Source organism: Magallana gigas, chromosome 6 (assembly GCF_963853765.1).
Source record: "Magallana gigas chromosome 6, xbMagGiga1.1, whole genome shotgun sequence".
Classification (NCBI taxonomy): domain Eukaryota; kingdom Metazoa; phylum Mollusca; class Bivalvia; order Ostreida; family Ostreidae; genus Magallana; species Magallana gigas.
The window spans coordinates 38,077,065-38,101,312 of record NC_088858.1 but is presented as its reverse complement, the minus strand read 5'-3'; the positions used below and the strand labels follow the sequence as shown (position 1 = coordinate 38,101,312).

The window sequence follows — 24,248 nt, the reverse complement described above, 5'->3', positions numbered from 1 at the left end:
TTTGTACCTATACAAATCGATATCGATACAATATTGTCGATATCAACGATATCAACGTTAAATATGGATAGCTGTAGTTGTGTACATATGCAACTCGATATCGATACGATATCGTCGATATCGACATGAATATGGACAAATTCAGTTGAGGACAAAGAAAATCGATATCAATACGATATCGTCGATATCGACTATATCGGCGTTGAATATGGATGATAAATTTGGACATCTGTAGTTTTGTACATATGCATTTAAGTTCTATTATATTGAAATCAGTGAATCGATATCGATACAATATCGTCGATATCATCGATATCGATACTACATCGTGTCTTGGACATAACTCAAATACGCGAATACCTATGCATATAACATTTTGTTTTTAAATCTTAAAAACCGAATTAAGCAATTTCCAAAATGTTAATGTGCATAAGGAGAGAAAAAGCAATCAAGAAATGATATAAAATTTGCTACTGTACACATGTAAGAATTAATCTTTAGCACCAGGTTTGATTGATGGGTGGGGGTTGATGTGGAGTATAAACATTTATAATTTGAATCATTTATTGTTATTAAATTTAACTTATCAATGAATATTAGTTATTGATCCCAAGGTATGAATATAACTTCTGATCATATCTCAATAGATCATTTGTCAATTATGCAAGGTGTAATGTAATTTTTTTAAGAATAACATTTTTTACTAGTTTATAAAACTTATTAGACCCCAAATTATATTTTGATTTTAATAGATCATTCGAAAATTAAGGGGGGGGGGCAACAGTTTATATTTGAGTTTGTTTGAGGGTGGGGGTTCCAAGTCATACATTTGACAATTTTTTAATGTAAATAAGCCATAATACAGTCATGAACATGTATACTACATGATAGGATAGAACAAAACACAAACTAATACATGTATATATACATAGGAAGTATTACAAAACATAGATGATTGATCTACATCTGGGTTTGGGTTCTTAAACTGAATCATATATCATGTACATATATTATTGTTTCTTTGTTCAAGGCATTTCAGATGGTATGTAGGTCATGATCCCGAGTGCTCTTCCTGAAATTATCAAATATCATAAAAACCATTGAGATCCCCACCTTAATCCAAAGATATTATTCCTCCTTAGATCATGGCGCATCAGATCATTATGGCATGTAAGTCATGACCCTAAGGGGTCATCCTGACCCCCTTAAAATCAGAAATGGTCAATTATCTTTAAATTATTGATGTTTGATGATCCAATCTCTATTTATTCTTCATTATTAAGCCTCCCGAATGAAATTTGAAGACTGTTTGTTTTTGTACGGTTCTTATTACATGTATTATTATTCTTCGTCTTCTTCTTTTTCTTCTTTCCCGCTCTGAAGTTGTTTCTCTGAGATGGCTGAACAGAATTGTACAAAACTCTAGGATACGATAGGCCTGCATATCTTATTGTACACCCTGGTTTGATTTTTCTTATTTGGGGTTAGACAACCACTTTTTTTTGGGGGGGGGGGGGTCAAAAGGGTGTGGGGTCTAACATTAAACCTTGTAAGAAGACTCTATTGTAAATGGTAAATTGAAAACGGACAAAGATAATAATATAGGGTTTTCATAATCATATATTGACTGTTACTGGCAATTTATAGGGTTTATTAGATCTGACCTCTGGGGTCATCCCCACCCCAAGGAAATGGAAATTACCATATATATCAGAAACTGTTATAATCATGACCCCTACACCATTTATAATCTTGTTTCTTATGTCACGGGGCATCAACTGGTATGTAGGTAATGGGCCCTGCGGGTGGTCCTGACCCCCCTCAAACAGCAAATCCCTTAATATCTTCAAAACAGTAAAGATCCCCACCCTTAAACCATATATATTCTTGTTTCTTGTGTCAATGGGCATCAATCAGTATGTATGTCTTGGGCCCCGGGGTTGGTCGTGACCCCCCTCGAACAGGAAGTGCACGAATATCTCGAAAACGGTTGAGATCCCCACCCCTTAACCATATATATCCTTGATCCTTAAAGAGCATCAAACGGTATGTAGGTAATAGGCCTCAGGGTTAAATTTAATTTTTCAAAACCGTAATGCACATCAATAGAACAGTCCCTATCATATCCAAAGATATGATGTGTCGTGTGTCTATCCATTAAATCATAAGAGGAGTTCTAGAATCTATGGGTTTTTTTTAGTAATAAACGTCAATTTTCTGCTACTATTTGACTCTCTGGATGAAATTTTAATCTGCACATCTATAGAACAGTCCTTATCATATCCCAAGATATGGTGTGTCTATCCATTAAATCATAAGAGGAGATTTGGGATCTATGTTGGGTTTTTTTAGTAATAAACGTCAATTTTCTGCTACTTTTTGACTCTCTGGATGAAATTTAAATTTTTAAAACCTTATTGCACATCACTATGACAGCCTCTATTATGTCCCAAGAGATGACGTAGCTACTCCAAAAGTTGAAAGAGGAGTTCTGGGAACCATACCTTTTTTTGCACACAAAAAAAACGTCATTTTTTGTTGCCCAGTGATCTCCTTAATAAAAAAAAAATTCTGGAACCTGATCACACTTCAATAAGACACCCCAAATCATATTCTAGAAGATCATTTGGCTACTGCCAAAAAATTATGTTTTTGAAACCAGGTTTTTTTTGTAAAAAAAAAAGAAGTCATTTTTCAGCCATTAAATGACCGCCAGGACAAAATTGAAAATTCCGAAACCTTATTGCGCATCTATAGGATACCCTAAAACATATTCCAAGAGATGATTTATGTAATTTTGAAAGTGTAGGAGAAGTTCGAAAAAGAGGGTTTTTTGTAAATAAAAAAAAGAAAAAAAAAAGTCATTTTTTACCAATTATTTGACCCCCCAGGACTACCAGTGAATTTTTGAAACCTTTTTACAAATCAACGTGACACCCCAAATCAAACTCCAAGAGTTCAGTTTGCTGGTTTATAAAATGTAAGAGCAGTTTGAGAAATTAAAACATGACAGACGGACGGACGGACGGAACAAAATACCCGAACTTTCTTTAGAAAGTGCGGGTATAAATATTGTTATAACTTACTAGTATTACAAAATTCCCCTGTATATCCATCCGTACAGTTACACAATGGTGTATCATCGTCTATACAGATGCCGTGCTGTCCACAAGGATGTGTAAGGCATTTGTCAACCTCTGTAATATAATTTGATTGTTTTGATTTATCATTTAAAAAGTTCTACAATTGACTAATCAAACGTTTTGTTATCAAATATCAAATGTTTTGTAAATAAGGCCACCTTTGCAATTTATTGTTTGCGCTGTCGGTCTAGTAGAGGAAACTTTGTATCAGTAGAAAAATAGATTAAATTCAAAGTTCGTGATAATGGAACAGAAACAAGATACGCAAAAAGTTAGATTGATTCAAAATTACGCTCTGATTATTCATAGAAATAACTTTAAGAACTTTTCATCAGTCGATCAACAAAACCAATCACTTTCAAAGTTGGAATAAAGTAACGAAATAATTATTTTTCTTTATTATGTTAACATTTGATTTTAAAAATATTCTTATCTACTATGCAAAACATTTAGTCATATATAAAGTACATTGTATAAGAAACGTTCCTGTTAATATTTTTCCGATAAAAAGTCATATTATATAACCCTCTTCCTAAGTTAAGAATAAATGCTGTGAAAAAGACACAAAAACAAGACACATACAGAGTATCATTTCTATAAATCTATTGTAACAAACTTTTACCCTAATCATGTTTAAATTTGATGTTTATTTTTAAGTTAATTTTTTGTTATCTTTTTTATCTGGCAATAATAATTAAGTAAATTTGAAGAAAAAATGACATAATTTGTTAAGTAAGATTTAGTGGCCCATTTTTTATAAAAATGCAAATTATAGAATAGCATTACAGAAAAAAACGTGTTTTAAGAGTATGTGCGATTGTAATAGCATTTCAGATATAGATACGTAATACTCACTGTTTTCACATCTGATGCCGGTATAAGAAGGGATACACAAACAGAAAAAAGGTCCATGTCCTCTACTTATACATGTTCCGTTGTTTAGACAGGTATTTTGGTGTTGACATGCATTGGGTGGCGCTAAAATGAGAAACATGCTTTTTAGAGGTTTTTATTTCTTCCAGCATGTATAATGAAGTGTGACTAATAGATTATTTAGAAGATAGAATTTGTATCTGGTATCATTTTTTTTATAAAGCCCTTACGATACTTGAGCATAACAACACATCTCATATTCAAATGGCAACGCTCAAATGTACCAGAGATATCATTTACAAATAGATAAATACATCAAAACAATGCTTGATGGCGTTATAACTGCTCGCGCTAGAAACTACGTTTGATTTATATCTTCTACAATTTATTGTTATTTATTAAACAGATTAGTCTCAATTTTCTGGGTTTTTTTTTTATAATAGCGCAACAACGCGGGTAGGTTAAGGCATCTCCGAGTTTAATGACCGTCAAAATTATGATCAATTTAAAAAGTGTTTATTTTAATGAAAACAGTGCGGAATATTAATACCAAGTGAATGTGTTCCCAAGATATTATTTTTCTACTTCGAAATCGACTCGATCTTTGAAGCTGCCGTGCCAAGGTATCACGTGACAGTTAAAAATAGATAACTTTTTTACCTTAACAAAAAATCAAAAAGTGTAACACTACCCCGAAGTTCATTGTATGTTTGCTACAATAATCCGATCGGCAATTAGTTCATGTTTATTAGTATTACTGCTATAATACTATTTTTAATCGCATAAAATAAATATTGTAAATAATTATCGGAAACCCTCTCAACTTCTTTAATCTTATTGAAAATACTATGCATTTTTTTATTTACAGCAACAAAGCACGGGATTCTAGCAGCACTTTACAAGTAGTTTAGGTCATATACCGTTGATATTTACCAAAGTCATCTTTCATAATATCCGGGGTACTGGGTGTTACACATTTGCCTTTTTTTGTACACATTGACAGAGGAAAATCGAAGATATATTCAGTTAGAAGATTTTCTAGTGATATTTTATGCCTGTAGTTTTTATAATTTAAACCAGAGATAAAGTTAAAATCGACATGTTTCTGAGTAAAATATGACATCATGCTGCTTATTGTGACGTCATATCGATCAGAAGAATTTGATCGCTGAGAGTTGCCTTATCATACCCGCGAAATTGATTAAATTTAATTTCAACATAATAAATACACATATAAACTAACCTCAAAGAGTTAACGCTTTTTATAAACCAATTAATAAATCAACAAATGCATAATCGAGAATCACTTTATTTAACAAGCTATTTAAATGGGAAAATATATATGGCCTGTTCACATTGCCATTGGACTTAACTAACTATTCAAACACTATTCTTCTAGCGTCATCCAAAAATTCAAAAGAACATGTTTTTACAACATGTATCTTAAATGAGATACGCTATGATTGTTATAAACATTACCAAGTCTGCGTTGTTCTCCAAGTGGGCAAATGTTGCTTACCATTTTTTGCAATGGTAACTATTCTGTTAACCATGGTTGGTGTATCCTCAATGTTTAATTAAAAAAAACTAGCTCATTGAATCAAGAAAAAAACCAAATAAAACGGTTGCTAAACCAAAACAATCTTTTCACCAATTTTGTTTGGATTTGTGATTTAAAAAGTGTTATTCAGTGCATAAATCACAACATAATAACTTCTTTCTCTGAACTTGTCGTAAAAATTACTTGTGGTTCAATATTTGTGTTAATAACATTTACATGTTCGAGATCCTCCTTTACAAATTACAGAAAAATATTTCACCTCTACCTGCATACCATTAATTTTTTTCAAAAGAAACACGCCTTTTTTATCCAACACTTTAAACATCAATGTAAAGATAAGGTTTATATTCATAAAGTTCGTTTAAGAAATAAGTGTAATAGCTAATTGTAAACACCCCTTTGTAAATGAATTTTCATAACATGATTCTTTTTGAAAAAAAATATACTAGTATGCAATTTTTCTTCAAATACAAACCTCTTTGGCATCTATTGCCTGTATATCCCTTATTACAGTGGCAGAAAAAGTCATTGTGATCTTTAGATGAAAAACATATTCCAGCATTGCCACAAGGATTGGCCTCGCATGGATCTAAAATGTCATCAGAAAATTATTTCAGCGGAAGAAGAAAACCATGTCCGCAGCTGTCACCCACGATGAAATCACATTATAACCTTATCATGTGATATCACACAAAATATATATATATGTTGTTGTGAGCGACGGCTGTGGACTCATTTTCCTCTTCAAAAAACTAAGAGAAAATGTGACATTTTTATCATTTTTTCGCCAAATCTTAGATATGTGCCAAAATGAAGTCAAAATTTCTTTTTAAAAACAAGATAAAAGTGTATAACTTGATACTTTATGTACACACATATCCAAGATGGTATTTTTGTGTTTTTATGAGAGTTAAACAATATTTGAATTTTATGGGCAAAAATTGAAAAAAAACGTTTCCTTCTCCTTCACATGAAAACTAAATATATGTGGGTATTCATAAATATCAAATCATTCTTTAGAAAAATTTATAAATGTATGTACAAGTTGTCGTATAGTCGTAAAGTGACCACTTACCTTTCTTCAGTACATTAACCAATAGACACTGCACTGTGCTCGAATCCCTAAAAGGATTTAATTAGCCATGACAATGCAAATTCAATATCAATAAATTCACATTCCTTATAAAGCTTGCCTGACTTTGGCAACCTTAATTGTTCTTAGTTGTGTTCCTAAGAAATGAAATAAACTTGTCCTTAGACAATAAAATGTAATAGTAAACAATATAACAACAAATCACACTTATGTAAAAACCATGACTGAGGCAGGTACTTCTTTTTTTAAAATACACACAAAAACAAGAGTCACGTGGTTAGTATTGTTAAAAAAAATTAACGTGAGGGCTTATAATTATTGAGACGACAGTCAACAGGTGGTAACTTACCAGGGATGAGGTATTGGTATTTGTAATGGTAATTGAGTGTAATTAATTACAAATTTTGATGTAATTGAAAGTAATGTGTAATTAACCATTTGAAAAAGTGGATATACATGCAAAGGAAAACATTTTCAGATCACATTTTGCATGCAGGAAATACTTTGATTAAGACATGATAGGTGTGGGTTAGGGGATATGGCTTTTAAATGTTTATTGAATATCAAGGTGATATGGGACACCTCCACATTGTGACTTCCTTCGTTTTGAAAAAAAGCAATAAAACCGAATTTATATTTTTTTTCTTCTGAAATTAGTTACATATCAGATTAGTTAGAAATTCTAAACCACTTAAAGTATTTAAACATGACATAATTTGAAAACACATTAAGGACGTACAGGTACCTCCTTAAATGTTCATGTGTTGTAGCTAAATCATGGTTTTAGCAAATTTTGATGACAAATGTAATTTGTAATTTAATTAATTACATCTGCAAATTAATTGTAATTTAATGAATAACATTTAAAAACTCTTTTAATGGTTATGGTAATTTAATTAATAACTTTCCATTTTTTGTAATTGACACACTCTCTGTAACTTACACATTTGCTTACATGTACAACATTTTTCTTCATTTATGCACAGCACGCTACTTTATGATAGCAAAACCTCCAGTTTTGTTAGTTTGAAATATTTTTCCCCAGCTGATACTAATTTGTTGCACTCTATTTATACAGGCATTATGCACAAACCAAAAAATTAAGTAAGGCAATTATTTTAACAAAATTCAAATCAATTCATTTTTATTTCAAATAAAACGTACGCATCTGTAGACTCAAAGCAGATTTTACGCACTCCGCCCGAATGTTCTTTCAATTGAATTTGGACCATTTTTGCTCCTGGTCTGTAGGTACTATTAACAGGCATCATTGCACCAATTATGGCCGCCGAAGGGGCGTCCGTTGACTGAATGCTGATGTTTGTTATTCCTCTAAAAGCAAAGCATGAACAAACATGTCAATAGTAGGGTGCCACGGTGACCACCTACATAGGCAGTGCTTACTAAATTCGTCCCTACGAATGATCGTATATTTCTTTAACAAAAACATAATTGTTAAATACAAAAAGTACAAAGTCAAATATATTACAGGAAAAAAATAACTGGCGAAGGTTTACGAGCAATACTAAATGTACCTAACTGTATAGGAAGTAAACACAACGTGATTCAACAAAATCACAATAAATACATATATTTACATTCTACTGTGTTTTTCCATTAAATTCCGTGATGGTTAAATGCCTCTAAATGCAACACCTATTCACTGCGTATGAATTTACGAGTAATTTACATAAGTAGTTCTCAAACAGTGATTTCTATGTTATCGGTTAAAAAATGTATTTCATTAATGTTGTCAAAACACCATGTTTTATAATTATTCGACAAAAAAGTTTACTTTATTGTAAAAAGCAACATTTCAAGAGTTATTTATCATGGATTATATTTTCATGCTCGTCGATCTCATCTCAACAGTCTATGTGAAAACCAGTTTAAACCGGTTTTACAAAACAGCTGTTCTTGCTGTTACTTATTCACTCCCTCCGTGATCTGCACTTAATATCGATTTATTTAAGTAAACAATTGATTTCTTCAGTAACGGAATGTAAATATAAGCATTAAATGATTTATTTTTGACGTCGTCGTGTCAATAACTGCCGTCAGGTGAACAGACAAATTATCATAACGCGCTAACGCGCGTTATTCAATTTGTCTGCTCACCTGACGGCAGTTATTGACACGACGACGTCAAAAATAAATCATTTAATGCTATAATAACATGTATATGATCCTCTAGTCTAATCATCAGCAGCAAAAATGATTTTTGATTAATGATCTATATCCTTAAAGTGTCTCACTACACCTTGAAATATTTTCTCAAATCAGCAGAAAATTGCTTGATTGTGTTAGATATCATAATGGATAAGAAGTATTTAAGACAAATAGCCAAAAATGTTCAATTTTGGATAAAAAAAAACATTACACTTCCGACAAATTTGATTCAGTAAAAATGAAAGAAAGTTCCAGGCGGATTCGAACTCATGATCTGCGGTTCAGAAGCCAAATACTTTAGCCAGTGAGCTACGACGATATACAACTTAATCGAACGATATAAACAGTTAAACAAAACATTTAAATTGACATCTTGTGACGTAGTGTCTTAAAAAGTGTAAGTCTGGGTGTACTGAGGTACCTTTAAAGGAGCATAGTCACGATTTTTTATCTTCTAATTCATTTTAAACATTGATAAACAGTTTCTAGAGCTTGTCGCGTTCATTTTAGGTCTAAACCTAGATTTTTTGTCAATATTAAAGGTAAACAAAAACAAGACCTGAGCATTGTTTACATAACAAAGAATTTTAAGCTCTGTATCTCGCTTATATCTCGACGGCTGACACCCAAGTTGTGGTTGACTTTTAGAAATGCTTAACTAAAGCATTGCACATATCAAAAACGAGGGGGGGGGGGGGTAAACAAAATCGTTGCCATGCCCCTTGAAAGGTCTTACCCCTTTGTCGATGACGCTGCATAAATCGGTAATTTGCAAAAGGAGTGCTCTGGAAAAACAATTTCTCCAGGCTGAGGGAAAAAGACGAAGTATGGCCGTGCCTACAAAATTAAAAATCAGAATTCGTTATGCATGTAATCAAAATATTAGTAAACACATAAAATGATAAATTTTGCGATTACCTGAAGAGGAAATGTCGTGTATGGAATGAACGCTACAATTTATCAAACATTTTTGTTAGTTATGTGTCTATATATATATATATATATATATATATATATATAGATAAAAATTAAATAAGAAAACACGAAAAACGTTCAATATAGCTTAAGCGCTTTCATTTTAAAATCTTCAGAAGCTATATAATGGTAACATAGTTAATTTTTATCTATAACTCGCCGACCACTGTGGATTTTATTGTGTTTCAATATATATATATATATATATATATATATATATATATATATATATATATATATATATATATATATATATATATATATATATATATATATATATACAATGTTGATTTTATTAAGTTAACTTCTTAAATGCAAATAAAGATTTAAAAAAAAAAAATACAGAATAGCATTCTCAATTTATATCTTACTATAAAAACGTACGTTTTATGAGGATCGTAAAACAGTGAAGATCAATGGATTCAAATCTAAACAAAAAATGAAAACAATATGTTTAAAAAGAGAGAGAATCTTTGAATCTTAACAGTCACGTGATCTAAAACACTTTTGTATCTAAACAGAAATCGTAAGACTTTAAAAATCGTTGCTTAGTTTTTGGTCAAGGTAGCAAGGGACAGTTTCATCTAAGGTACGCATCGCCATTTGAGTAAAAATGAGAGAAACTGTATTTTTGAATCTGTATGTACGATGAAAATTAGTGAATTGATTATAGATGATGATTTGATGGAAGCAGGGTCATTCATGTATTTTGATGTGGAGCATGTAGGTCCCATAGTGTTATAAGGGGGTGCTTTGGAGTCAGCCAAGAAACGATGGCTGTTGACAGATTTGCTCACTTTTTATGTAAAAAGGAAGTAGGGCAGACGGTAAGTGAAAAGTGCCAAATAGACATGGATTGTAGGTGGGGCGGTACACATTCGTAAGGGGGGATATTTTAAACTAAAGATTGCACCCTGTCCCGGTGGTCATCTCTCTGCAGCAAGCGCGGTAGGGTGGGATTTTAAATGGGGCAAAATGAGTAAAATTTTGACAGTCCACAGTGGGATCAAACAGATGTTTTATCTGAACAGAAAAGACGTTCTTGGTGTTATTTTGGTGAATTTCTACTCTTACTGCCCTTCCTTAAGTTCAAGAGGTAGTTACAATGTAGGTAGTTACAAGTCATTTTTTCCAGATGCAAATAATGAATTTCCCACACCACAGCGGTAAAGGGGTTACCCCCACCCCACAATTTCATGCATTGAAACAAACTGTCCTCTGCTACCTAATGTTCATTACTATGTAACCTTTTGGTGTTATATTTAGTCATGTGATATTGGGATGGGATGACAGTTTTTGCGGTATGAGAGTAAAAGAATCATCAGTTTATTAATACAATTACATTATTGACTAGCATATCTGATAATTTGTCATCCCCTTATGTGACGTGGTTATACACAATGTAAGACAGAAAAAGGCACCACTGCTATCTGGCACTGGACAAGCCGATCTCTGAACTTACTCCAGTGAAAATATATATGACATTTAAATTTAGCTCACAAGGTCAAGGCTAGGAAAGCGGTTGATTTAATTGGGCACGATTTATACAGTTTTAGCTAGAGATATCTTGTGTATCAATTACATTAATTTCATTTTTTTACCCAAATTTTCTAATTTTGACTTGTGAAATATTAGCAGAGAATAGATGAATATCTTTGCTATGCAAAAAGTATTCTCCTAGATTCCCGTGTAAAAAATTAAATGCATTATTGTGATCGATAAGGGCATACCTTACACTTCAACCACTTAACCATCGGTCTTTTTATTTCAGAAAATAGGTGAGGAAACGCTTATCATACCAATGCAATCATTTGTTTGGTGGGTGTCCAAATATAGAGAAATAATTTCTGAAATGATGTAGTAAATAGTTTTACAGCATGATCAAAAGATATGTCTTGGAGAAGAATCTCTAACTCAAGGTCAAGAATTTACTATATATGGACTTCTAAATTGAGTCATATATAGACGTTTTTAACTTTTCAAACTTTGGCATCCCCATTGAGCGCTTCCATATCAAGATTAGCTATATAACAAATATGGTGATTAGATTGGATAGATTGATGAACTGTGAAATATTTGAAACAAGAGAAAGTGTCAAATGAATACATTCAATAATTATTTTTTATAATGGCGTTTTAAAAGCAAACATAAATTAGAGGAAATGCTTTTATAACGTTTACTTCGCCTACAAAAATCATAAAGACTGTTTTCGATTACTTATAGCATATTAGATAAGGGTGCAAAATTGACATTTAGCAAATATTTATCATCTGTAAGTGTATTGTAATATTTTATGATTTTAACACAATCAAACGATTAAAAAAAAAAAAATTATCACGTAAGATCATATTTTTTTTATGTCTGCAATTTATTGAATTATTTGATCAACCATCAACCATGTAACAAAACAATACAACGAACTATTATCGAGTCGAATTCACTAAGCATAACTATTGTGTCCATTCAAAAAACGTTTTTATTTCTTTAAAAGGAGAAAAAATGTATTCTTAAGATATTTTGATAGATATTATTAAATATTCTACCTTTAAGTAGTTCTTAGACTTAATATGTTACAAACATGTTAATTAACTTAAAATATATTAACTTTATTCTTGGTGTCTTAAAGCTATTGACGAAAAGCAAGACATTTACCTTAAGAATAAATCATGAAAACTCTAACACCTGTTGGAAAGAGGTTTTTTTTGTCGAGCCCTAGCGGCAGTTAAAAAGCCGACATAATAAAGATCCTTTGCTTCAGAGAGCAACTACATTAGTAAAAACTTAGCACCAACCCTTCATTATCTTCCACTCTAGCACACAGAATATCTGTTCCTATATCTGCCTCGACAGGAATCCAAGACACTGTGATTTTTGCTGTACGGTCACTGGTGAACTTGATATCAGTGTGATTCGCTTTCTTTCCTCCTATTCTTGTCACGTCAAAAAGCTCTATTTTTCTATATTGGTAGAAATATGAGTTTGTGAATTTCAAACAAATAAATTCATATTACCTGTATTCATTTCATCGTCTAAGATTTTGTGTGTACGTTTATTTACCTTGCTTTATTAATGTAAGCAAAAAATAGCTTATCATAGTGACATTTCTCTTTTTATATAGTCTTTGAGATACCTGTTTGCGTCAAATGACGTTGGTCTTGCGTAAAAATCTACGGTAAACTCGACCCCCACATAAATAATAAACGTCTGTTTGTTGGGGTATGTGGGATCAACAAAGACTGGATCATCCGCGTGCTCAACAATTAATACAAAAAACTGTGAAAAAGCAAAATCAATGAGTGCTAAGGAAAACAATACATCGTTCGTCTTAAACTGCGTAATTCACAATATCATATCTACGTTTGCATATTCAATGAACAATTTCAGTTTGGGTAATTAAGGAAATCTAAAATTATCTGTTTACAATTGAAATTAGGATCATGACACACATCCCCCCTAAATCATTTAAAATCACCATTTAAAAGATATATATGATTCAGACAATGTTGAAAATATATGCCATACAATTCCATAATGATGCTACACGACCTTGATTTATAAGTATTAAGCTCATTTTCAGTCAATGTATGAACAAAAGTTATTTAATGAGCAAAATAACTATCAAAACATTTGGCTGACCTGAACTGTAATCGCACTTAGAATTTGTTTATACGGATGGATAAGTTTTTCCTCCTCTTTCAACTTCAGCAATTTTCTAGCATAGTCTTGGACAGTCACTGTAATAGCTCCTGTAGCGTTCTCATAGAACAAATTGCTGTCTGTGGTGTCTATATTAATCGTGCAGGAATCCTGAAATTTCATATTTTTGTTTCATATCTTAAAGTTGCATTTACATGTTCGTTTAAATTATCTGTTTTGCAATATTCATCAATATGGTTTTGTAAAATACAATTTATTAACAAATATACTCTTAACATAGTTGAAATTAGATAAATATATTATTTAAAATGAAATGAAAGATATAAGCATACTAGTATATATTTAGGTTTGCAAATATGCTTTCTTATGGTCAAGATGTAGTAAATGAAAAGTGCCTACAGATTTATTACATTTAAGGTTTAAATTCTTTCAGTGATGAAAATACAATGAAAACTATGTTATAAACTGTAATTTTCATGAAATATGAAGGAATTGAGGAACAAATTTCGGAGTTTTGTCCATTTTTTACTAATAAATCAATCAAGAATGCCTACAGTCTCCCCAAAAACGGAATTAAACAAGCTCTTGACCTCTTCTTTAAAATGATGTCAAACTGAATATAGGTATCGGGTTTACCTTTCCTATGATTTAACATAGAATGTCAAGAAATTCCTTTATTTTTACATATTTCCTTTAAAGCTGTAAAATACGGGAAAAAGATTCTACAAATCAATTATGACGTCATAATGGTTCTAGCACCAAAAATGACACTCTGGAATCATTCACTAGATATTGACCTTATATGAATCTACAATGCATAGAATGTCGAAAACGTCCATTATTGTCCATAACTTTTCATGACGTCAGTATAATAACCGCACCGCTTATCGTTTAGCGTTTGCATTATTGCAAACTTAAAAACAACACGGTTACAATAATAATTCTGAATGATTTGCCTTTCTCAAACGTAAAAATAAGTAATAAAGAGCAAGTTAAAAAGTTCCTCGAGATATGTTGGTCGTGTTTAAATCGTCTGCAGATGAGAAGCCTTTCGGCCTTTACATGATTTGATGACGTGACCAATCAAGCTCATATCCCGTTGAACTTTTTAACTTGCTGTTTATTTCTTAAAGGAACAATTGTTAAAAATTACTTAAATCTTACCTTAATAAAAAGCAACTTCAATATAGTGTTTATATTTAAAAGTTGGTTCTGCTTTTTCGTGTGTACCAATTAAAACTTCGAAAATTCTTAGTTGAAATAGCATTTCATTCTGTTTTTCAAATTATTTCATAATTTTTTAATTCTTAGTTTTCTAATTTTTGATCTTTATAAAGATCAGTGGGCTCAAGCAACATACATCTATTTTATGCTCTAGTCTTCAAGGCTGCGTTTAAGATTGTACCGGTAAGCCTAGCCGCTAGGTTGTAGATATCTAGCTCTATTGAACGGGACGCTAGTTTAGCTGCTAGGTCTCTGATTTGAAGTTGGAAATATATAACTAAGACTTATTACATCGACATTGTTTGTTACTATTAAACTGAAATTTACATGTTTAAATTCATAATAATATACAGGATGAAGAAAATATCACTAAAGATAAATTTTATGCATTTACAAAGTGGTAACTAAGGTAAAATCTAGAATTTGATGTTCGGACAAAGAAGTTATTTGTTTGGCCGAAATAGGATTTGTTTGGACGAAATAGCTATTTGTTCGGATGCAAAAGTTAATTGTTCCGACAAATCACGATTTGTTTGGATGAATAAGTTATTTGTACGTACGACTTATTTATATTTGTTTATAAAAACAGCCTTTTGATGAGGAATTTATTATATTTTACATCTGGTCTGGCAATGATGTATAATGATGAAGGGGGAGAAGGTCTGTGATAAAGCCACCCCTTTCCTGGAATGTCGTTTTTTTTCCTTCAAATGATAACGCTTGGATGTTATACATGTTTAGTCACAGTGACGTATGAAATGGCATAATGTGTTATACATTATAATTGTATTTGATCAAATAATAGAATATCATAAAACATAATACAATATATTATTATATGAAACAATATCATATTGCAATAATACATCATAACATTGAAACATATGATATTATATTGTATAATTAAGCATTGAATCATTATTTTTTTAAAGATGTGGTCTCATAACAACATTGTATCATATAAATGATACAATATCATGGGATAAAGTAAAATATTATATAATACAATCATATTATACATATTGTATCATATGATACAATAATATATATTTGAATATCATAAAATACAATTTCATGTGATATGATAATATATCATATAAACCAATATCATATTATACAATATCGTATGATACGATATTTTATAATATTTCAATATCATATATACAATTTCATGTTATATAATTCTATGTTACAGAAACTAATATCATATTACACAAATTGTATGATACAATATCATAGAATATACAATATAATATCATAGGATGCAATATTATATATTGCAATATCATATGTAATAGTATCATGTGATTAAATAATAATAAATAATACAATATAATATTATACATTGTTATACTTTCATGTTAAATACTGAAATCTGATTGGTTAAGACGCAGTTAATAATATTTTCTATTACCCTCAGCGTTAGTAACGCACTTAGCAACGGGTGACATTAAAAAATGTTACATGCGCGAAAATTATGCGCGTACGGTTCGCTGTAGAATTCACGTTATTCCTATATAAAAGCAGTAAAATTTTCTTTAAAATTAAGACATTCAGTATAACAACGCAGCACAGTTAAGGCTGTCAATAAACTCCGTTCAGACAAAAAGTACGGGAAATGTGCATTATGACATCACAGTATATTACAAACCTCGAAAGTACTTATTAATCTATTTATAAGTAAAATTAACTTATACTAATCTTTTTATTAAAAACAACAAATGCTATTACTTACAATTTTGATGTCCGTTATATCGTACACACTGAAAAATAAGCGAGATGTCGTTCTCGCTGTACTACAAAATATGACGTCATATGCTTCAAAATGACGCATTAAGTTAAATCATTGAAGGCTATCGTGCAGTTTTATAGCGAAGAAAAATAAATGTCATACATTAACGGAAAAGTATAAATGAATATTTTGTTTAAAAATATTACTAGTAGAATGCTACCTATATAGTCTTATTTTCATTTTGTTTAAAGTATGCATCGTATAAAGAAGCCACCTCTGTTTTGTATAAAATATCGTATATCTTAAATCTGAGTACCTAAATAAATCACTTAATTGCAAGGGCATACACTTACCTGATCCCGACAAACTTTTACATGTGAATTTGAAATATGCTATGTAACTTAAAAACTTCTACGATCCTTGTAAAATCTTACAAATTAATTATTTGGTAATGAAATTAACCCTGTGACCTTTAAAATTATTCAACATATGCATTATAAATTACGGTTTCTACTAACAAATATTCTTATCTTAAAAAGTTCGCACCGTTTTTCAAAATCTACGATATAATATCAAGTTATTTCATAATTCAGTTGTGAATTTTGACATGATTATGCCCTTGCAATATTGAATTTTTTAAATGACCTCAAAACCACAAATACATCTGCTTGTACCATGCGACTGCCATAACACGTGACCACTATGAACATGAAAAAGTGTACTGTTATATATATATTTTAGAAATATATTGCATTTGAGTGACTGTTATTGATTTTAAAAAGGACATGCCAGTTTAACTAAAGTATACGTGTTTTCATCACAAAAATTTGCCCATATTTTTATTGACCGCCTTAACTGTACTGCGAAAATAAATAGTGCCTGTTTGGGAGGATAACAGTTGAAATTGACACCCCTCGAAAACCATTGTCAACCTCCGCTTCGCGTCGGTTGACAATGGCTTTCTCGGGGTGTCAATTTCAACTGTTACCCTCCCAAACAGGCACTATTTATATAATATTGTATCATAATAATCAATACTATACCTAACAATATCATGATACAACATCATATCATCACTCAAGCCTGTCTGGTGCATCAGTATCATAAGACACACCATCCATGCAAGTTTGGTGAAGTACGGACCAGCAGTAACTTAGATATCGCTAATAAAGGGCACCTGCAACAAAAACTTTAACCTGCTCCAAAAACCTTAACCTCCTCCAGCATCTGAAAGTTAGGAACCAGATTCACAAGGTCCAGATGAATCATCCATGTAATTTTGGTGAAGAGAGGACAAGTAATAGCTTAGATACAGGAGCTGCAACTAAAACTTTAACCAGCTCCGGACGCCGACACCGGGGGTATAGCATATGCTCCCATTGACTTCGTCTCGGTGAGCTAAAAAGGCGAAAGCGCGAAGATTCGTAGACGAGAGTGCGAAGTTGCAAAGGCGAAGAAGCGATAGTACATGTAGTATCACTTCTTCGCCTTCGCAACTTAGCACTTTCGTCATCGAATCTTCGCGCTTCGCCGTCGCATCTTCTATATTCTTCATATTGTTCATGAATTATACTTGCATTGAGGATTTCCACAATACAAACTGCTGGGTATACTATTTCATCACCCAGAATTAATGATGAAACCAAAATTATGAAAAGTTTACTCCACTATAAGGCATTATAACCAAGCTGAAGTTAGTAGGCACTGACAACAGCCATTACGCCAGTAGAGGTTAATGGCCAATAAGGAAAATCGTTAAAGTACTGAGAGTACTCGTACAGAAAATATATTTTACTTTATCCTCGGCATACTTTAGTAAGTTTAGTTAATATCAAGATGATTAATGCTTCAATAGTTTGTATGAGCATTGGTAACTTTGGATACAATAAAGAACGTGTGATCAAAATCGAGCGGGATATAAACCCCTAACATGGACCCTTACTTCTTATCAACGCTCTTAGAAACAATCTTTTCTTGTTATAATCGATCAGTGTTTATTATCTATTAAGATTTACTACAGTCCGGTACTCTTCACAAATTTGTAACCAATTTCTATTCATGTTTACGGGGGAGGGGGGCATTTTTTATGGGGGTCATTTTTCTTCATGTTCAACATGAAGAAAAATGACCCTTGGGTCTTTTTTCTTCAGAAAAATCCAATTATTCTTCAGCTAGGGGGGTCATTATTCTACGTAGAAAAATGACCCCCGGTCATTATTCTACGGGGGTCATTATTCTTCATTACACCGGCCAAAAAATATTTTTTTTAAAAACTAAGACTGAAATATATTTATAAATGGTAAGGGAAACACGCGTTGTTGTTGTTTACAGTGTTTAACATTTATTTATAGTATATCGATTTCGATTGATTGATTTACTGATGAGTATACGGGATTATGTGTATTCGTGCGGAACAGGTAGTTTACATGTGTCCAGGTTTTAGAGAATTAAAGTCATTCGAGGTTTCGCTGCTTTACGTGCAACACGCCCTCCTCTTCCCTTACGTTTACTGAATATATGTATCTGATGTTCTATTTTTTATATTGGTGAATGTTGAAAGTGAAACCAGAAGATAATGAATGTACTTGTTGTTGTAAAAATTTGAATTAAAAATTGAGGTGGTATGGGACATCTGTCGATATTAATGTGGATTAAAGTACATTATTATTGAAATACTTTCACCGGTTTAGAATTTTCAAATTTTACAATATCTAACCAAAAAATAGCTTTTAAAAATATTTTGAAAATAATAATTGTAAAACTCAACGTGGAATTCGAAATCATGACTTACAGATTCGTAGTAAACCCTCTAACTCACTGCGCTACGCTGTTAGATGACAATATTGGGAAGAAACTACTTATATAACTGCACTTAATTTTATTGTTTATTTCGATAAACAATACGTCACAACATGGAAGTGTCCCATACCACCTTAAGTCTGTTGCACAGACGCAGGGGAACCAGTTCCAACATACACATGTATGTGTTTGAGTTTTTAATTTATAAATGATTTATGTTCGTTTGACCTGGTGAAAAATAATTTAAATTTAATTACGGCGATTTGTATTCATTGGAGTGGCGATGATAACGGCTATTTATCTTGATACAAAACATACGTCGTCAAAGGTAAGAAACAAAGATAAAGTACAACTTTGCTTGGTGTGTTATATAGTGCCATCAAATAAGCGACAATATAATAATAATAAAGAACTAGAGCAGAGCTCGTGGCAAAGCCACGAGTAGGTCTTCCGTTGTTGCTGCGGGTTGAAAATATATGTGATATGGTGTCAAAATATTATAATGACTAAAAAAGAAAGGAAGAAAATGTTTTACGAAAACTATTTGTCGAACACAGTTTGTGTAATCGTTTCAAAAATTCTTTAAAAAATGAGATGTTTAATGGCGAGTTAAATTTTCAAAGTGTAGCAAGCATTGTTATAAACAGTATGTACTCATGATTCATATCAGGAATTGTATTTTTTTTTAAAACCGAACCCGCCTACAAAACATGTAATCTTTTCTATGGGATAACTTCTTTATTTATCTAAATCTTTCTAAATTTTTGAAGACAATGTGCAAGTTTAGAATTATTACGTGCTGATACAATTTAGTAATTAGTCAAAATTGATGGCTTCTCTGAACTTTTCTACAGGGAAATGTGTGTCGTCTGATATTATTTAATGATAAGAGTAGACTTAGACATTCAAAATAATATATAATCAGCTAAAAAAAGAAGATCAGCGGGAGAATTTATGCAAAAGCGAGCATCTAAATTTTACACCAGATGGTGCTGTTTCATAGAGACACCGCTATATAACATGAATTAAATAACCTTATTTACAGAAATGAATATTACTTCTCTCGACAATGTAATAATATTCAAAATCCTTCTTTTATGTCAGTGGGTTGACTAATTAAATTGAAAAAAATTCAATTGCGCTTGCGTAAATTGGAATTCTGGAAAGGAATTAGACAGTCCGTGTGAGAGAAATTCGAAGAAGTTATGAAACTGGTCAGTTTCTAGATCAAACTGCGCATTGATGAATTAAAGGACTATCATGGGTATCGTCTGTACCCACGGTCCGAAATCCGTATGTGCAGTCATACATTGTATGTACATCGATACACCTTTACATCCCCACCTACAGCCATACAAATCAGAGTGCAACCTTCATATACACATGCATAGTGTTATAGTTCTGGAAATTATTTATCTTGTATTTTAATATATTGGGTATTCATTGTTCAGCTAAAATTAGTATTCCACTGGCTGTAGCTAACCTTGGAAGTAAATTAAGTTGCATTACAACCTCATAATACACAACTTCAATTAAAAGTTGTTTTTTTTTAATCAATTTTCAATCAATTAGCATTAAATAAAATCCTCAATAACGCACATCTATCCCACTTAAGTGTAACTTTGAGAAGCGCATATATTTTTGGGAGGCAGATATGTCGCTATAGTCTGCAAGTCAAGTGATTTATCATGGTCTTTCAAATCTGTCGACACTTGCAGTACTTTGATGATTTCAATGGCGATCGACTGCATTGCATAATGTAGTCGTATTTCCCAAGAACAAAATTTCCTTTGACTTCAAACTTTTAATTATAATACATTATGAATTATTCTGTTCATAACTATAGAAGTTTAGCGTGTTTAACAGGTTTATTAGCTACATTCTCAGGTTACGATTTCACATCTTCAATGTAAAGATGATTGAATAATAGTTTTATTGTTTATAAAAGCACCCTTTCAACTGTTACTCAATTACATATGTTCTGAGAAGCGACACAAGATTTTCGGTCGCACATGGCGATTGAATTAACACAGACTGACCGAATAAACGAACGGGTGGGAAAATGAAACACGTTGAGGAGAAAATGTTACACATAAGAAGAAGTCACCAAAAATTATTTTCGACAGATCTGGATATCTTTTCGCCAATTTAAAAAAAATCCAGCGCAAGGACTTGTCAGCGGGGCGGGAGGAGGGAGGGGGGGACGCAGCAATGAGTTCGCTTCCATACTGAAACGAACAACCATGTAGAAAAAACTACCGCGTGATTAATATGTGAACGATAGAACCTAATCTCAAGTTATTTAAAACTAATGTGAATATTCTTTAAATAATCATCAAATGCCTCAATTCAGGACAGACATTCTTTTATCGTGCTAGCAGCTACCGCAAACATGTAACATGGAACTTTGATTATAATTTGATTTGATTGCTAGCGCTCTCGAGCGCTAGCAACTACGTTAGTCTTTTTCACTGGAATACGCATGCTCGACTCCATAGTGGGGGATTATGGGAATACTGTACTACTGTAGATAAACTGTACCATTTGAATTTCGTTTTATCATCCTCACATGAAGTTTTGTTCAATTGAAAATGTAAAAAAGTAACAGTAGCTTAAGTCTTATAATGCAAAGTTATTTAAAATATCATAATAAATAGCTAGCTTTATCTTAAATTCCTTCAAGTTCAGAAAACAACCTCGGATATGTTTCTGAGCTTGCCGGAAAGGCCCGAGAAGATACGATTGCTACACAACAGTACCAATGGTTCTTGAAAATTTTCACCTCGATTCAATTGAAATAACAGTAGAACCATAATGATTTAGGCACAGTCAATGAGCTATACCATTTGCCGATGTGAAGCCCACTCTAGATTTACAATTCTCAATTGAGACCCCACTCCAGCACAGTTCTAGTACACCACTGTGCCTTCTTATTGTTAATTAATCGATTCAGGAATTTAAATCAATGATTTAGAAATCTGCTTCTGTGTTTTAGGATGGCTACGGCGCTAGCTCACCAATCTTTTTAAAAGATAAGCTTGTTTTTAAACTACCTTGTACGCTATCGTATAATCAAATCAATGCTTAATCAACTGTACAATAAAAATAAATTTATCTTTTCATCTTAAACCTATATAATAGTTGAAAACATAATAAAATATAGTTCTGTCCGTGCAAAATATGAAACATGAACGCGTGATAAGGTACATGTAAAAGAACACGAGCCGACCGCGGATCACTTGTCCACTCGCGCTAGATCTCCTCGGCCATGTGCGAGGGATGATCATCATTTAATATTTGTGGGGGGGGGGGGGGTAAAATTTTTTAGATATACAAACCAACCATTAATTTATGTCTGACGATGTTTCCGATTTGGAGTAATATCGTTCATTAATATTCACTAACACTCAAATTTTTAATAAAATAGATACAAGATGGACAAACTTTTAAAACATAAATTTAAAACAGTTCTTGTATTTACGGCTTTATAAACTCAAACACGTTCATATTCATCTAAGTGTGCGTCGCGGTGTGCGAAACTTGTGTATTAGATAACCGCTTACCGCTAGGTAGTGCAGCCGCGGCTGATCTCCTCGGCCGTGGACGAAGGAAAGATTACGTAAAGGTACAACGCACAGACACGCACAGCTCTTAACCCAGGAAGATTTGAAAAGTTTGCAGTATAATGACCATATTCTATCAAATAGAAGTTCTTTAAAAAATATTTTAAATTTGAAACCCACAATTGATCTATGTCTGATATTGCTTTAGAATATGAGAATGACATTGATTTTATTAATTAACTGAATGATTTCTTAATTGACACCTAATCGTTTAGTCCATAAACTTTTATGTGTAATCAAAACTAAAACAATTCTTTAGTTTGCGGCTAAATAAACTCATATTTGAGAGACGCAACTCTCGTGTATTAGATAACCGCTGACCGCTAGGTAGCCCAGCCGCGACCATGGTGACCGATTTTCTCGGCCGCGTTTCGTAAACTTGGCATGATTGCCTCCAGTACTGGTCAACAGGTATTACTTTTTACTCTCATATTATGCAATACCCGAACACAAAAACAGTTTTATGAGATCAATAAAGTCACAAACAACATTTTTTGCAGCGACGCCCATATCGAAAAATTTACCGTTTTAGAAGTATGAGTCAAAGACTTTTAAGGGATCTAGACCCCTTATTTTAGGGGCTAGCCCCTTTTTTATGGTATCAAATGAAAGCTCGTAATATTCTGCACAACTTTTGTTCTACATGTGACTAGACAAAATTTACAACTAAAAAGTTATTGAGCAAAGATATAAGCAAAATTTAACATTTTTTAAAACATAAATTTCGATGTAATTTTTTAAGAAGTAAACGTGGGTAAATCAAAGATGTAAAACTACGAGGACAACGTTCAAGATGTCTACATTAAAAATTTGTAAATTAAAACTACTTGCTACGGATGAACTCGGAGCCTTTGCAGGTACACGAGACCCACTAAAAAAATATTCAAAGGGGAATAACTCAAAACCGGAAGTAGTGATTTCACAATATTTTGTGCTATAGTAAGCTATTATCATTTCCAATAAACCCTGAAAATTTGAATAAAATCTAATGACAAACAAGCGAGCTATTACAGTTTAAAGAAACGTCTAGAAGAAAAAGAAGAAGAAAAATAATAATGAAGAATTTCCAACAGAATCAGTACAAGGTCTTCCGTTGGAAACGGAAGACCTTAATAATTTGACATGCTGTAGAATAACTACTTAAATCCGATCCCCCCCCCCCCCAAAAAAAAAACTTATTGATCAAATGCGCTGCCCCAATATTAGATATCTTTCGACGCCATAGTATTTATATAATAACGACATATTTTGCTACTAGAATATATGCCTAAGCCCAAGTCTCAAAATCACTCACAATTTTTTCATGTCGATAAAACAGTAAAAGATGGGTGTAATATAATTTGTCATAGTATAGCGCGAAATTTGCTTTTAGTTACTAAGTTACTTAAGAAAAACCTGC

At 32.2% G+C, this 24,248-nt stretch overlaps 1 protein-coding gene across 1 annotated transcript in view; it reads right to left on the bottom strand.

Moving 5' to 3' along the window:
* LOC136276432 (neurogenic locus notch homolog protein 2-like) overlaps positions 1 to 24,248 on the bottom strand; it is an 85,141-nt gene that overhangs the window by 44,707 nt on the left and 16,186 nt on the right. The window contains exons 5-15 of the mRNA XM_066088366.1: positions 13,451 to 13,621; positions 12,945 to 13,087; positions 12,607 to 12,771; positions 10,199 to 10,242; positions 9,758 to 9,789; positions 9,576 to 9,676; positions 7,835 to 8,002; positions 6,653 to 6,699; positions 6,053 to 6,166; positions 3,999 to 4,121; positions 3,087 to 3,197 (exon numbers count right to left, since the gene is read on the bottom strand). Coding sequence (XP_065944438.1) covers positions 3,087 to 3,197; positions 3,999 to 4,121; positions 6,053 to 6,166; positions 6,653 to 6,699; positions 7,835 to 8,002; positions 9,576 to 9,676; positions 9,758 to 9,789; positions 10,199 to 10,242; positions 12,607 to 12,771; positions 12,945 to 13,087; positions 13,451 to 13,621 — 1,219 coding nt within the window. The remainder of the gene's footprint in view (positions 1 to 3,086; positions 3,198 to 3,998; positions 4,122 to 6,052; positions 6,167 to 6,652; positions 6,700 to 7,834; positions 8,003 to 9,575; positions 9,677 to 9,757; positions 9,790 to 10,198; positions 10,243 to 12,606; positions 12,772 to 12,944; positions 13,088 to 13,450; positions 13,622 to 24,248) is intronic.